At 48.6% G+C, this 16,399-nt stretch overlaps 1 protein-coding gene across 1 annotated transcript; it reads right to left on the reverse strand.

The window, feature by feature from the left end:
• Positions 1 to 267: 267 nt before the first annotated feature.
• On the reverse strand, positions 268 to 15,932 carry DIPK2B (divergent protein kinase domain 2B). Its single transcript, XM_080362134.1, has 5 exons — positions 15,570 to 15,932; positions 10,523 to 10,787; positions 4,079 to 4,252; positions 1,751 to 2,039; positions 268 to 755 (listed from the first exon to the last, which is right to left on the reverse strand). Exons 1-5 carry the CDS (start codon positions 15,791 to 15,793, stop codon positions 415 to 417), a joined length of 1,293 nt encoding a protein of 430 aa, XP_080218260.1. The 5' UTR covers positions 15,794 to 15,932; the 3' UTR covers positions 268 to 414.
• Positions 15,933 to 16,399: the final 467 nt, after the last annotated feature.

Below are 16,399 nucleotides of genomic sequence, written 5' to 3' on the forward strand. Positions count from 1 at the left end.
CCACATTATATTTGTACGATCTCAATCAGAAAGACTTTCTTGGTAATAATGCTCTTCTATCTAGCTAGTTTTGAGCATGCTCCTTCAGAGACTTTTTTTAACAGATAGTGTGGAAAACTCCTCCAAGGCCAAAATTTGTGAATAAGATTTATTAATCCTGTAGCCCCTGTCACTCATGATAATGCTAATAATCCATAAATCTTACATCATGTCTGACATTCCTTGTGACAAATGCATCTCTGGGAGACAAACAATAAATCTCATGTGTGCTCTGCTCCCTTTTCCTCTGCCTGTGAGGAAGCCTCAGATTTGGTGCAGCTCTTCCCAGCTACCCTGATTCCTTCTTGCTTCCCGCGCTGGCAGGGCACTGACACGATCCCCATCCTTCCCAGGGGACCCCCTCCTCCAAAGCCATCAGTATTTGTCACTGTATTTGCAGTCAGGGTAGCGGTAGGCAAAACGGGAATCACAAGACCGAAGAGGCTTCAGGAGCTCTGTGAGCTTTGCAACTGCCTCGTTGACGCCCTGGTCATCGGTGAAGCCATCAGCGCAGCGCTGCAGGAAGCTGTCTATCTGACCTTGCACAGGTTGCAGGAATTTGCCCTTCAGCAGCTTAGGCAAAAGCTCCTGACACACCATGACAAGGCTGTGCTTCTCTCCGATGGAGTCACAGGACACAAAGGCAGACTGACAGTCCACAGTCAAACAGCTAAATATATCTTTGTATTCCTGCTGGTCGTCAATCAGCTGGCTCCCTGTTAGAGACAATTAAACCAGTTGTTAGAAGCACGGTAGTGAAATCTTGGGTAATCACATATGTCTGTACCTCTGTATTAATGTGGGGCTTGTCACTATCTAAAGCATACGGCTGCCTTTCACCACTGCGTACTCTGTGCCGTAGCTGCATATGGGCTAATTTTCTCTCTCCTGAAATACGTATATTTTTCTGAAAGACAGAGCCCTGCAGAAGTGCCTGACAGAGGAAGTGGAGAGGAGTCTGTCGAGTCAAACTGATGCAGAAGAACAAGAAGAACTGGAGTACTAACCTAAAATGTGGAGTTCCTATAAAAACTACCGCAAATAGTCAAACTCATAATTTTTCCATGTTACCCAAAATCATTAAATTGCAAAAACAGCTCAACGAGCTGGACTCAGGTCAACATCAATAGCTGTTGGGACAAGAAAAAGAAATCCAGTGGAAAATTCTCTGAGAGCTGCTTCTAAATATTTGAGATCTACTCAGCTGAATGTATGAGATGAGCAAAGGCCTTTTGAAAATTTGAACATTCAAAGTAAGATTGTTAAATTATTGGTGGGATAGTCTTTGACTAGCTCTGCTTCCAGGGGTAGACCAATGTAACCTGTGAAAAGTGAACATAATTTTATGTGAAAAAGACAAAAGGGAGATTGTGTTGTTATAATAATGGTTATTAGTTAATGTGATCAATGCACCTGAAGAGAGTCTGATTTGACCCAATACTTAAAATAAATGAAGTTCTGAAATTTCTAATTGAATATATTGACATTTGTGTGGCAAAACTTTAAAAAGAGGTGATTTAGGAAGACTCCAAATGTGAGCGTTCAGCACTGTGTATGTTGAATGCTGCTGTCAGCCACAGAGGGAGTCAGGCAGGACATAAGTGCCCATGGTCGGTCACCAAACCACTGACTCCACAAACAAATTTCCTGTCACCTTCCCCTTGCTGAGCCCTCCTGCGACAGAAGCGCAGCCCTGGAGCCTGCCGAGTACCTTCCTCCTTGTCGATAATCCCCAGTGTGCTAGCATCCCGGATAAACAGATGCCCGTTGCTGAAGACGCCAAAGGTGCCACCATCCACGTGGGTGAAGTAGAAGAAATAGTTGAGGTCATTGTTGCCCATGGAGCGGAGGACGGCGAGGAGCTGGAGGGCCAGGTCGGCAGCTACCTCAGGAGCAGAGCCGAAGAAGTCGCGCAGGGGCTGGGTGCTGGCGCTGACCACCAGCCGCCCGCAGGAGCCCAGGTACCGCGGGAAGGGCCATCCCTCTACGTCGGGGAAGATCTGCCGGGAAAAGGGGAAATGGGGGTGATTGTCCCTGCCCTCTGGCCGCTAAACCATGCCCATGGATCCACCTCCCTCTTCAGGGACTTTCAAGCGCTCTGGTCAGCTCATGTTTTGCTTTCTAAAGCAGCTCACCACCCTTCCACAGCCCAGCCTTCTCCAGCAGCCAGGGAAAGTGCTGGTCCTTCCTGGAGCAGCTATGCTGCTGTTTTTTCTCCCCTATTTTTAAATTAAGAAATATTTGATATTTCAAGATCTATTCCACCAGAAAGTCCAAGATAAGTTTCAAATTCATGAAAATTTTAGGCACAGAAGAGATAATTCTAGGTGTCTTTATGGAGCCTTTGATGTGTCTCTCATGAGCACTGCATAGCTGAAGTCAGGACTTGGAGGTGAGGTGGGGCTAAAACAGTTTTCACTAATTCATAAGAACTGCCTGGCCATTTTGTAAGAGACTTTGCAGTCTGAGGGACAGAAGTGCTGTCTGTCTGCTACATTGGGGACGCCTGGGCTGGGTTCCCCATATCACTGCAGCTTGTGCCAGTACGGCAGTTATCCCATCTGGAAAACAAACCTCATGACCGCTGAGCTGTGCCAACACAAAGCTTTCTGCCATTCACAATATAACTTGTCTATCTCCCCAGCACCCAGCACCACTGACCCTGGCAAGGCAGAGTTATGAACTCATCCAGTTTCATGTTTAAGGTTGCTTCATCCTTCTGCTGTAAAGGTGTTTTGGACACCCGTGTAAAATCAAGCCATTTCTCTTCAGCATATTTTTCTCACCTGTTTAAGCTGCATTCCCGTATCTTTACAGTGCAGAGAGACAAACTCTCATGCCTCAGTGAGCTGTGGTCAGGGTGGCTGAATGACCCTTGGGAGACTCCCAGAGCATGAGCACCATTCCCCCTCCATGGGCCTTGGCAGAGCCCTGTGCAGTCCCCTCTCCTGGGGCAGGAGACAGATTCTGCCTCTCTTCTTCATGGTATGTCAAAGGGCTGGAGGTAACAACAATGAGAACAGGAGGCTGAGGGGAGACCTTATGGCTCTCTACAACTACCTGAAAGGAGGTCGTAGCATGGAGGGTGTTGGTCCCTTCTCCCAAGTAACAAGTGACAGGACAAGAGGAAATGGCCTCAAGTTGCACCAGGGGAGGTTTAGATTGTATATTAGGAAAAAATTCTTCGTGGAAAGAGTTCTGAAGCCCTGGAACAGGCTGCCCGGGCAAGTGGTGGAGTCACCATCCCTGGAGGTGTTTAAAAAGTGTATAGAAGAGGTTCTTAGGGACATGGTTTAGTGCTAGAGTTAGACTATGGTTGGACTCAATGATCTTGAGGGTCTCTTCCAACCAGAATGATTCTATGATTCTGTGATAAAGGTGGGACGGTGGTGGTGGAAGGGTGAGGCTACTCCCAAAGGAACATGTGTAAGGAAAAAGAGGAGTCAGGTGCTAGAGGAGGGATGCGAAGCCTCCCAGCTCTCTGCCTTCAAACTCAGGGCTCAGTTGTATTTGGGATTCCACCAAATGCCTCTGCAAAACTGCACTATGGCATGGAGCTAGTTATCAGTGGTGGCATATGGAGCCTGGCAAATCAGTGCTCCTCAAGTCCACGTTCAACCTCAACTCTGTGTCTTGGTCCTCCCACACTAAGGCATGCTCTTTCTCTTTTCTAAAGAGGCTGTGATTTTGAATAATATATTAGCAATGCAAACGTAGTACATACACCAGGGATGTGTAAAACCCTGGCTTTCACAGCGTGCTAGTGCAATAACCCACCAGGGTTCTGATTTATTTAAGGGGCTGGGTATCCATGTCTCTCCACAACTTCACAGGCTGATGCAAGGAGAACAGCACAAGTCTGCCTGTCTTCAGCCACCCAGCCCCACAGAAAAAACACACTTCATGAGGGCTAGGAAGCTTGCCAAAGGCCAAGGCTGGGACTACTCCTCAGCTTGGGGCTGGCGCACATCCCATGTGAGGGTTTGCTTGCAGGGGGGCTGCGGGGTGGCATTTCAAGCCAGGGTAAGGTGCTATGTACCTGTAACAAGATGGGGTGTGAATTTACTGACAGGGTGTACAACAGGCGCAGTTTGTCCCGATCGGTGAGGTGGTCCATGTAGATGCTGCCAGCGTCTGGCACCTCAGCGTAGCGCCGCACTATCCTGTCCAGGAGCCGCTGGGACGGGCAGCGCAGCATGGGGCTAGACAGGCCCTGGAGAGAGGGGAAGACATGACAAAGATGTTTATTTTCCAGGCTGAGATGTTGCGATGTTCTTGGCCAGCGCTGGGGTTACGGGCACCTCTGTGCTCTGCCTACTGCACCTCTGCCCCCGATGACACAGCTGCTGATGGGTACAGACACATGAGGGCATGCCTACAGCAAACCCCCTCCTAGGAAATAAAAACGGTGCCATCCAAAAATGCCTGTTCACAGCTCAGGCTTCCAAAATGGCAATCAGTCTTAGTGGCAGAGCCATGGACGCTGCAAACCTCATCTCCTCCCGACTGCATGGTACCACGTTGCTCTGCACCAGGAGGCCTCCTCCCTCTGCCCAGGCTTCCAGCCCTGGCATCCCGACTCGCTGGTGGGGGCCTCCCTGCTGTTAAGCCAGTGAGTCACTCCACTCATTAAATAATGTCTTCACTTCCCTATTTGCTTAGCCTGTGAGCAGCGTTCTTGGAAATACTATTTGTTAAGGTCAGTAAACATGCTTTGAAAGTGTAAATAAACACTGTATGCGGGTACAAGCGCAGGATATATTTTTTCTCTTATAAACTTGTTCATTAACTATCAAAAACAACAGCCTGTGCCTATATTTTGTAAATACCAGCAACAAATAAAGAATTGTTGGGCTAATGGAGTCAACCATCACTGTATTTCACCTTTCAGATTTGGAGGTTTAGCTTTTAAAATTGCACAAGCAATCTATGGCTGGGACAAAGGGCAGAGGAATTTATACCTGAGTAGTCGAAAAAGGCCTTTGTTTTGAAGTCAGTCTTCATTAATAGCTAAGGAAAGCAGATATATTGAGAGTTGCCCATAGTGGCACAGAAGTGCTGCCCTACTGTGCCTTTCCTGGGGAAGGGAATTATGTTTTTGCTAAGACTTTTTCTTCCAAATGCCAGTAGCCAGATTTACTTTTTTGAGCTTTCTTTACAATGCAACGGCTGGGAGATGTGCTTCAGAGGAAATGGCACTGGAGCTTGCATTGCTCCCTGCCAATCTTCATGCTGAGAGCAAAGGTATGACTGAGGATCTCCCCAAATCATTTGGTAACTCTAGGTAGGGCTCTCTCAACCTGTCTTGTGCAAGCTGTTCATTTGGCATAAAACACTTATTACCCAGCCATGACAAAGAAAGTTACCAACAAGGAAAGGAGGAGTGTGCTGTTCTGCTGGTCAGAAGTAGAAAGGAGGGATCAGACCTTCCACGTCTCCTTCCCTGCCTCCCTGCCAACCTCAGTGGGGTCCCAACCACCCATTCCTTGGGCACTGGTTTCATGAAACAAGCCTTAAATGCCAATAACTGGTCAAAGCTACCTGAAAAACTCAACTGAGACTGCAGTGTTGTTTCACGATGTTTTGGTTTTGGTTTTTGTTTTTTTCCCCAAGAGAATAAAAGAATTCATCAAAAATAATTCTAGTTACAAGTCTTCATACACTTCTGTCCTCTGGTGTAGCCTTATGAAGGAAGTATTTTTTGACCTAATTATCTAAAACCATAGAAGGAGGGGAAGGAAGTGATGGTTATGGATTTCTGTCTCGCAGTGCTTGCAGGCGTGTTGTGGCTGACTCTATCACTTTCCCTTTGGAGGAGAAGTGAGAAAAACTGAGGAGAACAGAGCTGTGTTAGAGACAAAAGGTGGAGAAAGTATCTGGCAGCTCAGTGCATATGCAATTATTTGCAGCCAAAGTTAGAAAGCCTTGCTGCCTCCAGGAGTTTGCAAAAGCTGAGACCCTTAGGAGTATACAGACGGAAGAGAAACCATGGTGGCAGAGAATGTGTGAAAGTTGTAATTAGGATTTCTTCCAAGGTCAGAGCTCATCCTGTTAAGACAGACATGGACGTGGGCACACAGTGGTCAGGTCTGCTCGTTTTCTGGGGAATCGTTCCAGGCACACCAGCAATGGTGTAGGAGCAGAGGAGCAGGGCTGGGTGCTGCCACATTTATATCAACCATCAGTGCAGCTTCCTATGCTTTAATGAAGGCACATTCACCAGGGCTGGAGAGTGGGGCCAGTGCTATTCAAATGTACAAAGTTCAGCACCTGCTCAAGTGTTTCGGCAGAGCAAGGCCTCCCCTTCTGACATCTCTACAGCAGAACAAGAGCTGAAGCCGTAAAACAGACAAAAAGATGTAGATGGAAGAATAATCTGAAGAACACATACTTGATACACGAGAGATACTGATTTTTTTCACAATATCCAAAGCCCTTTGCAGTATGAGTTGGCAGACAGCCTGATGCTTTGTTTGTCATTGATGTGGAAACCTTCTTATTTACTTTGATTAAATTTCCACATTTTTATATCCAATAATGAGTAGCTCCTGCAATGGCTACCTACATTCAGGTGTGATTATTTTTTTCCCTACTGCCCATTATGATGTGTTTAACACCCTTGTATGCTTATGTGTGCGCATCTAGCGTGGATGCACCCAGATTTCACTCTGATGTAAAGACGACCTCTGGAAGACAACTTTTCCTCACTCTGCTTTCTCTTCAGCCAGCCCGAGTAAGGACGGCACAGCTCAGGAGCACAGCTGCCTCCTGCCACATCTGCCTTCACCTGAGTGCAGCTTCACCAAATAATCAGGTCTGGAGTGGGATCCAGGAGGAAATATTTGAATGTAGGTGTCAAAGCAGCTGCATCTCCAGGCTGTTTGAATCCAAGGGTTTTGTTTACCTGCAAAACAGAAAGACTGGGGACACTCTGTGAAGCCACAAGTCTGGTCCCTATTGCAGGCATCACCCCTATTGTCCTCCTGTCACAGGGGGTCAGGTGCGGGTGGTGCCAGCAGGTTTACAGAAGGATGTCTCTGACGGTGAGGTGCAGGGTCAAAGAGGCGGCAGGTCTGAGAGGTGGCTCTGGGAGCCTGGTAAAGCCTGTCCTTCCCTAGGACGGATCATCTGCCAGATCCAAAAGCTGCTGCTTGTGCACTGTGAGCAAAGGGATGCACTGGCCACGTAACCACGGTGCTGGCACATCTGCCAGGGGCTGGCGGAGGTGCCAGTCAACAGTTTCAAACAGTCCATCTAGGAGAGAGTGGCTGAAAATGGCTGGCTTTTCATCTTGGTATTGCTTTTGTTTGTCTTCCTGCAGCATTTTCCAGGCTGTGTTTCGTAAATTTACAGGGCTTTAAATTTTCCCTGTGGGTAATCTGTGCTGGAACTAACCTGCTTTTTTTGTTGTTCTTCCCCTTGAACATGAAATGCACATGGCATGGTTTGAGGTGATGAGCTGCTGGGTGAAGCCGTGGGTGGCTGGGGCTACTGTGCAGGCTGAGCCTCAACTAAATCCTGCGTGTCTCCGAGGCGGGCTGGATCTTAACACTGAAGACTTTGCTGCATCCAATAAAGATTTTCATCGTGGTGGGTGAAATAATCACTGTGGCAGGCAGCACGGCTGATAGTTGGGTCAGGCAGGGCAGGCAGTGTAAAGAGAAAAAACATTACTTCATGGTCTGTCATTTTGATTTGAGCACATTATGGTGTGTTGTAATTCTCTGCTCTATAAGACAAAATTACCTGAGCCCATTAGCTCTCCTCAGTGCTGCTATATAGGAAAAGCTACAGGAGGGGAGTACAGACACTGCTGGGTGACCACAGCTTTGTGAAACGGGATGGGGCATCATGTTAGGCATCAACAGCATTGTGCTGTTAACACCTCTGAAAAGAGAGAGTTGGCAAAAAAACAGCCAGAAGAGCAGTGCTGCACGTGAGCATTTGCAGCAATGTATGTCTCTGTGGGGTTGGATGGCTTGGGCAGGGTCACCCTGTAACCTGTGGTGGCCCACACAACAGGGCTGGGTCTCATGCAAACTCACACACACCGTATGTCTGAATTATTGTTGCTGAAGGGTGTTTTTCAATTCAGACCACCGTGAGACCAGCATTCATTTTGCAGAGCACATGCCTGATCTTACATAGTGATTGCTGCCAAAATCTGGAGGTGGTGAGGGTAGAACCCAGGGCCTCTGGATTGCTATGCTCCTCTGTGTATTCAATTCTATTCTGTGTTAGAAAGGATTTATATCCCAGTTAGGTTTTCCTGCTCGATTTACAGAACAAAAAACCCCAAGAAAACATGAGCAGAGCAATCCTGAGGCCACCCTGCAAAGGTTTTGGCTTCTCTGAAACCTCCTGCCCCCTCTCCAGCTAAAATACTGCAAGGGTTGCTGAAATGTCGCATGGCCCTGGGCATGTCCCCCCAGGTTCACCCCTGGAGCCAGAGTCAGCTCAGCTTTCTGCTGCTGCACGAGGAAATTCAACCACTTGGGAGAAACTGAATCTGTGCAATGCCAGGGTGCTCCAGCCAGTGCCTCTGCATGGTGCTGCATGGGCGTTTGTGTGTGTGCATGCATGTGTATGTGTGCATGCATATGTACATGCATATGCATGTGCGATCCAGCCAGCTCATCTGGGGATTCAGTTCCAGAAAGGACAGGGTAGGGAAAGCTGTATAGCACATCAAGAGCCTTTTAAGGAGAAGGATTTGGGCTCAGCTAATGACTTCACTTTGCAGCAGATCTGAGATACCACAGAGCTACATTTCTCCAGTTACTTCTGCACCCAGCAAATGGAAGTTTTAAGCTCTCAACTCCTGTTTCTCACAGCACTGCCGTGGGGGCAGCACAGTTTTGCACAAACTCCTTGGACACTCCAGCAATGCCTCACATCCGGCCTTGCCCTCCCGCAGCCCCCTGCAATGCTGCCTTGGGGGACAGCAATGGACAGCAGGTGCCTGGGACGCTGCTCCCTGCCACCCTGGGAGGGAGGAAATGCCCCTGCCCACAGCCCACAGGCTCAGGTGACGGATGCTCTGGGTGGAAAAGATGCATATTTGCCCCTTCTCCCGAGGTTACTAGCCAAAGTACAGCATAGCTTAGCTCCAAAGAGCACATGTCATCCTGCACCTCATCCCTTGGGAGGGCGCTGGCTTCAGGGTAACCTCCAATATGAGGCTGTCAGTACCTGGAGTCAGTCCTTCTGGGAGCAGCTCAGGCACAAGCCCTGGTGCTGCTCCTGCTCCTGCTGCTGCAGCATGGGGTCTCCCGCTCTCCTTCCTTGGGCGTGTGGCTCCGCGGGTAACAGAAGTGGAAAAGCTAAAGCAGCATATCTTTAGCACTCAGCAAAGCTGAGTGGATGTGGCAGCGTGCGGGCAGGAGGAAACAGTTGCCTTTATAGGAAAAAAAAATAAGTCACTTTTTCACAGCCACTTCTCTCATGGAACTGGGGAGAAGTACTGGAATAATCCTTCTTTGCCTCTCAGAGTCTTGTTTAGAATATATCCAGCCTGTACCCTGGCCCCTGCGCCTTGCCAGTGGATATGCTGCTGTTTGGATGAGGTGGGGGGGATGTGCGTGCATTTGAGGAGAGGACTTTTGCTCTCAGACTCAAGCCAGCTGCTGCAAAACACACTGGTGTGCCTGCTGTCTGTCCCTGGCTGCCTGTGGCGTCCCTTGGCATGAGCAGGGCTCTGTCACCATCCCTCCCCTGGAACCTGCCCGCACTGCCACGCTGGCCCTGCCTGCATATCTGTCTGTGCACGCCAAGGCCGCCTGTCCGTCTGGTGACAGCGACCCCCCGCGTGCCTGTCCTGGCTTTGCCTGTGACACACCAGGACTGCAACAGAAAGGGCAGCGTGCTTCTTCGTGCCTGAGATCATTTGCTATAGATGACAGGAGGGTGAGGGACCGAGGCTCTAGCTCCAACTGCCTGTGCTGCTCACCCTGCCGGCCACAAGCAGAGTGGTCCAAGCTACCCCGGTCAAAAACCCAGCAGAAATATCCTCACTCGAGCTGTTGCCATGTTTGTGTGCATGTCCCTATGTTATCCCCGTGCCTGAAGCCAGCAGGTGCTATGGCTTTCCATGAGCCTTCAGCCTCAGCCTGCATGAAGAGCCAGGAGCTGGTGCCTTCCTTGCTGGGGCTGAGCCCCAGCCTTGGCCAGGCTGCACCGTGGGGTTACCTGTGGCTGGGGGGGGAGGGGGGGGGGCGGGCTGCAGCCCTTTTCTTCCCATCAGGGTCTCATTTTACTTTTCCCCTCTGGCAGTGGGCTTGGCTGGGGCGACACAGGGCTGCCCCTTTGCCAGCCAGGGCAAGAAGAAGAGAGCCAGCCATTGTCTAAGCTGACCCTCCACTTGGCAAATTGCACCTGTACCTCCTTCAGACACTTTTCCCTCCACCCCAAAACCACATGGCAACCCCTCTAGGGCTCCCCACTCCCCCATTGGTGGGGGGCATGGGGACCGTGGGGCACAGACCTGGACCAGGTCGGGGGTGAGGCGCTTGGCCCTCAGCCACTTCTGGAAGCGGTGTGTGCGGCGCAGGGCGCGTTCCAGGCTGCAGGTCCTGGTCTTCAGCAGGGAGGTGCAGATGCGCTTGTCAGCCCGGTCGTGTCGGTACTTGGAGGTCAGCCGGGTGATATCGACGAGCCGCCAGCTCTTGGCATCATCGGTGTAGTTGCCCGAATAGCTGAGCAGGTAGCTGGGGGGCAGCTTTAAATGAGAAGAAAGCCAGGTGTCAAACCTGCCAAACCAAAACGAGAACCCCACGGAGAGCGGGTTAACAAGCCACAAAGACAACCCTACAGTACCAGCGCGGTTGCCATGGCACGGCAAAAGCTGAGTGACCACAGGCAGGTGGCCATGGGCGCTGGCGTGAGGAGAACCAGCCAAAGACGTCGGCCAAGGAAATGTGCTCTGGAAAAAAATGTCCATCTTTGCTTCCTGCTTAAACCATCCCTTGTCATGAATAGTGCGATGGGGCAGGGAATGGAGTGCTCAAATGCTGTCTTTTGGGCCACCTAAACAGAGGGAGGGAAGGGAGAGTGATGCAGGGTTTCATTTCACAGGGAATCCCTGGAGTTTTGAATTTCCTTAATCCCAGAGAAAGGGCCCCAAAAAAGGAGTGCTCAACACTTTAAGGGACACTGCATGACAAAACCTCCTGACAATAAATGCATTTGGGAATATCAAAAAGACCTTTTGTTTTCAGGTGGTGGCTTTAACTCAGTACTGGGGTCAACAGGTCCAGCATCTCTGGCTGTATTTTAGCAGCCGGCATGAGTGACTTCCCAAGGCAGCGTCAGGGTTTGGGGTATGATGCGGGGGACAGGGAGACGTGTGCCCTGGGCGTGTGGCACCGCTGTAGCCACGGAAATCTTGCATTGAGTTGCTCCCCCTACACAGAAACAGGAGGGGAGCATATGGGCTGGGTAATTAGGCTGTGATTTTTTTGTTGTTTCAGCAGCCCCCTCAGCCCTTCCCACAGACGTTGTCACACATGCAGGAGCTGAGGAGCACGGTGCCTATTTTGTAAGTATGTCTGTAACCCGCTCTTGGAAGGCGGCTGAACTCTGACCTTTGGTTTGGCCAACGTCATGCATTCGCTGCCTCTAAAACCTCCTGCCCTAACCTCCTTACCCAAGTGCGTAAGAAAGCACGTTCTAATTTAATCCCACCGTAAATTAAAGCCGATAGCTCAGAAGTGAAACAGGAGAGGCAAGAGGTTCTCTGCAGGATCAGCTAGCTGGAGTTAGATGAAAAGACATTGAAAAATCTGAAAGCTGATCAGTACAGAGAAATTTTGGGGGGATTAATTTCTGCTGATTTCAAGCAAATAACTGGCTCAGTGACGCTAGCCACACTCCATAATCAGAGACCGACCATCGTCGTCCCCATGACCCTTCTTGAAGGCAGCACCTCTCTCCCCTTACCCACCATGGATCTGTGCAGGGGAGGGAAAGCCTATCTCCCTGAAATGCTGGTGCTTGCCCTGCCTTTGCTTCCAGCTCTAGTCACGTGCCTCCTTCAAAAGGTTTGCCACAGAGATGCTGGCTGACCAGAATTGGAGGAGCCTGGACTCTTGCATGAGCAGGTGGGGGGTTCAGGCATTTCATTCATTTGGACATTTTGCCCAATATGAAACTGAAGTTTCTCTATGATTAGGGCATCTGACATGAAAATAAACACCTTGCTTTTTTTTTTTTTTTTTTTTGAGGGTTGTGGGGTGTGGGGGGTGGTGGAATGGGGGGAAGAGGGTTGTCTGGTTTTTGTGCTAGCCCTAAAGGGCAGAGAATAATTGCTATGCCTCACTGTGATTTGTTGTGCATCACGACCTCACCCAGTGCCTGATCGGCAAAGCAGGGGCAGTGTGCCAGGCACGTACAGGGAAGAGATGGCTATGGGCTAGGTTCTTCTTTCTTTCTTCCTTCTTTTTTTTGTTTTTTTTTTTAGTTAAGCACAAATGTGCCTTGTGATTTGGCTCAAGGGTGTGTGCTCAGGGGAGCTCACGTCAGGCAGATACCAGGAAAGCACCGCCTCCCACATGAAGGCAGCGCACGGATGTGTGAAATCCAGGGCTGAGCATTAGTTTGAGCATGGATGGAGTGATTTCCTCCGCAGAGCTCCCGGGGGAGAGCCACGTGGGCCTGGGAACCCGGCATGGGCCGCAGCAATTCTGTATTTGGCATCATTTCTGGGCAGCGCAGCATTGGCCTGGCACACTTGCTGGATACTTTTAAGATTCATCATCAAGTTGTGCTGTAACAATAATTCACTCTTGTATGAAGCCTTTTAGCGAAGGACCTGGATGCGTTTTAATTAAGACTTTCAGTAAGATCTGTGTGAATAATTGAGTCACGAATTGCAGATTTTAGATCAACCTAGAACTAAATGTTGAAGAAAACCCAATTTGTTTTTCTTTTTTTCCTGGATTAAATGAAGTTTTTGTTTTTTTCAGCCAAAATAATTTTGCTTGCCTTTGGAGTTTTACATTTTTTAAAGATGAAAATCTAACAAGTTAAGCCTTAAAACCAAAAATAAAAAAAAATGCCATATAAGAAAAGCATCAAATTGAAGCATTCCAGGTTTTCCAAACTTCCTTCCCGTTACTTTTGGCCAAAACTCATTGCCAGTATTGGCACAATTTTGCAAATAGTTTTGGTCAGCTCTGTTTCACAGTGTTTTTAAAATCTAATGTTCTATGAAAACTTCTGCTGCTGTCTGTCGGTAGGCAGGCTTTGGTATTCTCATTTACAGATGGATAAAGTTGGGCAAAGATAAGGGAAGTAAAGAACATTAGAGCACAAGATGTGTCACCAGCCATCCTGGGAACAAAACCCACATCTTCCTTAGTCAAGTCTGAATGCATGTTGCAGCTCCTGGAAATGATGGAAAATTGATGAAGCAATCAGGATTAACACAGAGAAGCAAAAAGTGCCATCTACCTTTGTGAACATGTCAAAAGGTACACGGGGGTGGATCAAAGAGCATAAGCGCCACTGAAATTTCCCCCGTTTAAGCTTCCACTTGCCAAAAAAAACCTGGCTGTTTAAGAAATCAAGTGGGAGAACAAGTTTAACCCCTGCAAAGAAAAGCCCGAAGCTGACTGACTGCTCAGGAACACATTTTTGAAAGTTACGCCTTCCAAAGTGCTCTCAGCAGAGCTATACATTATCATTTATTTGTGTGCTGCACTGCCTGCGGGAAGCCAACCGCACCTCTGGTTTAGGAAGCCCCTCTACATTCCCTGAGGCAGAAGCATCATGCTCCCACGTTTGCTGCTCTGCACTCCCAGACCCCGCTTGGACCCTATACACACCCGCACCCCTTTCCCTCCGTCCCCTGAGGAAAGCCAGCGTGGGGACCTCCTGCCTACCCTCACATAGCACCTCTCTCCCACCCACCAGTGCAGCCAGAGGCAGATGCTTGCTGCAGAAGGCTACTGCTACTTTTGGTAGGGGTGAAGGAGTCTGCATGGCCCCAGCCTCCCCAGTGGATAAGCGGGAGTAACCGAGGCAGTGCACCTGCAACAAGCTGCACCCATGGGAGCTGCTTTGTACCTGTGGTAGCACCCTAAAGCTCTGTACAGGCGAGTGGTGAAGGGCCTGCAGGAGGCAGGAGCCAGCCCCTGTGCCACCCCGCTTGCAGATAATAAAATGTAGGGCAGGCCATACCCCAAACGCATCCCCAGCCCCTGCAGACCCACAGCAGCCATGTCAGCCATTTGAACATGCTGTTTGCAAATCCATCCTGCTTTTTTTTGAGATAGGAGTCTGCGCGGGGCTGGGAGAAACCCAGCACTGCTGTCCTGGCCCTTCTCAGTGCGGCTGCACCTGAGTTACTGCACGGCCTGGTGTTACTGTCGGCACGAGCTGGGGGAGACAGAAAGCCAAGAGAGCAAAGTGATGATGGCTGGGACTCCCAGTGTGCCACAGCAAGGGGTGCCCTGGCATAGTACAGCCACGAGCTGCCTTTTTCCAACAGCAGCAAGTGAAGGATGAATGTTTGGTATCACAAGTCCACCCCGGACAAACCATTACGGTTTTACTATGCTACATTTTATAGGATAGTTTAAGATAGAAATGGTGATTTGTCCAATATTATACTACTTACATTATAGCATTAAAAATACAGTTTTACTATAATCAGTTCTTGTCCCCCAGGCTTTTATATCTATAAAAGAAAGTGCATATGGCTCTATAAATCTTATCAGACCAAATAAACCCTTCCTCTGCCAAGCACTGCCTTTAACTTTCTCCTCAAATACACTGGCAACATTTTCCCTGCCATCATCAGATATGCTCTGCTTTTCAGCCTAAAACTGATTGGATCAATCGATGACCACTTGGACAGTATATGTCTCATCGACTTTGAGGCAGAGGCAATTTCTGCCTCTGCCTTCAAGTTCTCACAGAATCCTCCCAAAAGTGTACTAATAATTTAGCCCTATCTATTTTTGAGTGCATAAGAAACCTATTGTGCAAAATTCCTTGTGCCTCAGGCAAGTTTAGGCTGCTTTTGATCTTAGTTAACATGCACGTGAAATTCTGCACATTTGTGTTCTTGCACCTGGTACAAAATTATATAGCATGTTTATACGTTTGTAGTTAACATAGTATTTTGGAAGCATATAAAGCTAAACCGCCTTTACCTTTACTGAGTTGCTCATAATAAAATGCTTCCAGTACATCTAACAAACTGATTTCTTCCTTCCCTCTTTCCTTCCCCCATCACTCTCTTGAATTGTTTTGGAGCCACTCCTTATGCCAAAAGTTATGCCTTTTACTCTTACTTTCAGATTATAATTCAGGGCTGACATCTGATCATGTTTGTGTGGCTTTAAGAGAAAAGAGACAAAGCAGCAGCTTATAGAAAGTAATTAAATAAGTTACTAGGCACTGTAATAGCAACTGGGTGCTAAGTTATTCTTTGCATTGTCTCTCATTAAAGTACTTGGAAATACTAACAGGCAACTTTTAAGTTACTATGCAGAATGCTTTAAAAATTACTGTGCTGAGTTTCTGACCTTATTTCTTCTTTAAAGAATTTCTTGCAAATGGATGTCCCAATGCAGGCGTTGCATTTGTCAAGTCCCAGGAAAGTCCGGCCAAAACTGTAGCTGGGTTTGATGTGGGGTGCAGACGGAGAAGCTGTTGCTGCTGTGGAAGGATTACAGCTCAGAGCTAAAACCAGGAGCAGCATCAATGAATCTGCAACTCTGGAGCAAGGGCAACATATCCAGCGCCCCATCTACAGTAGCGAAGAGCTCTGTCTTTTTTAAGTTACCCCTCTCTACACTTTCAGTCTCTTTCTGATGACCTCAGCCTGCAGTGGTGAGTCCCGAAACACGGCAAGACACATTGGGTGCAGGAGACCCTTCCACAGTCCCCATCCTGCCAGCTGGTCACTGGCTGTATCGGCTTGAGTTTTGGGTGGGAAAGATATGATGTAGGGTGGGGAGAAGGAAATATATGGAGGATGCAGATAACTTGGGTTGCCATGGTTACCTTTCCTTTACTTGGTGCAGCTGCTTTGGCCCCTGCTGACCCTCCCATCAGCCGACTTGGAAAACAACACGAAGAAGGTCTCATCTGCACTTTGTGCAGACAAATGAAGGATATCCTGTCGCTTGAGCAAAGGGCATATGTGGGACACTTAGTAAAAACTGATTTGGAAGGAATAATAGTGTGGCAGAAATGCACATTTTACCAGAAGCCAGACCCTCAGTGTTGTTTTATTTCTGGAGATTTGCAACAATGCATCGCTTGACTTCTCGGATGCTTTCTTGGCTCAGTTAGCCCTTCTCACAGAAGCACTGAAAAGACTGTCAGGTGGAATCATCGCTGTTTTGTTTCT

Source organism: Nesoenas mayeri, assembly GCF_963082525.1.
Source record: "Nesoenas mayeri genome assembly, chromosome: 1".
NCBI classification, from domain to species: domain Eukaryota; kingdom Metazoa; phylum Chordata; class Aves; order Columbiformes; family Columbidae; genus Nesoenas; species Nesoenas mayeri.

Coding starts and splice junctions, on each gene's coding strand:
- DIPK2B (XM_080362134.1), bottom strand. CDS start 15,793: ATGGGGCGCTGGATATGTTGCCCTTGCTCCAGAGTTGCAGATTCATTG. Junction 4,253..10,522: donor TCACCCCCGACCTGGTCCAG/GTCTGTGCCCCA, acceptor CCCTCTCTCCAG/GGCCTGTCTAGCCCCATGCT. Junction 2,040..4,078: donor CACACCCCATCTTGTTACAG/GTACATAGCACC, acceptor TTTTCCCGGCAG/ATCTTCCCCGACGTAGAGGG.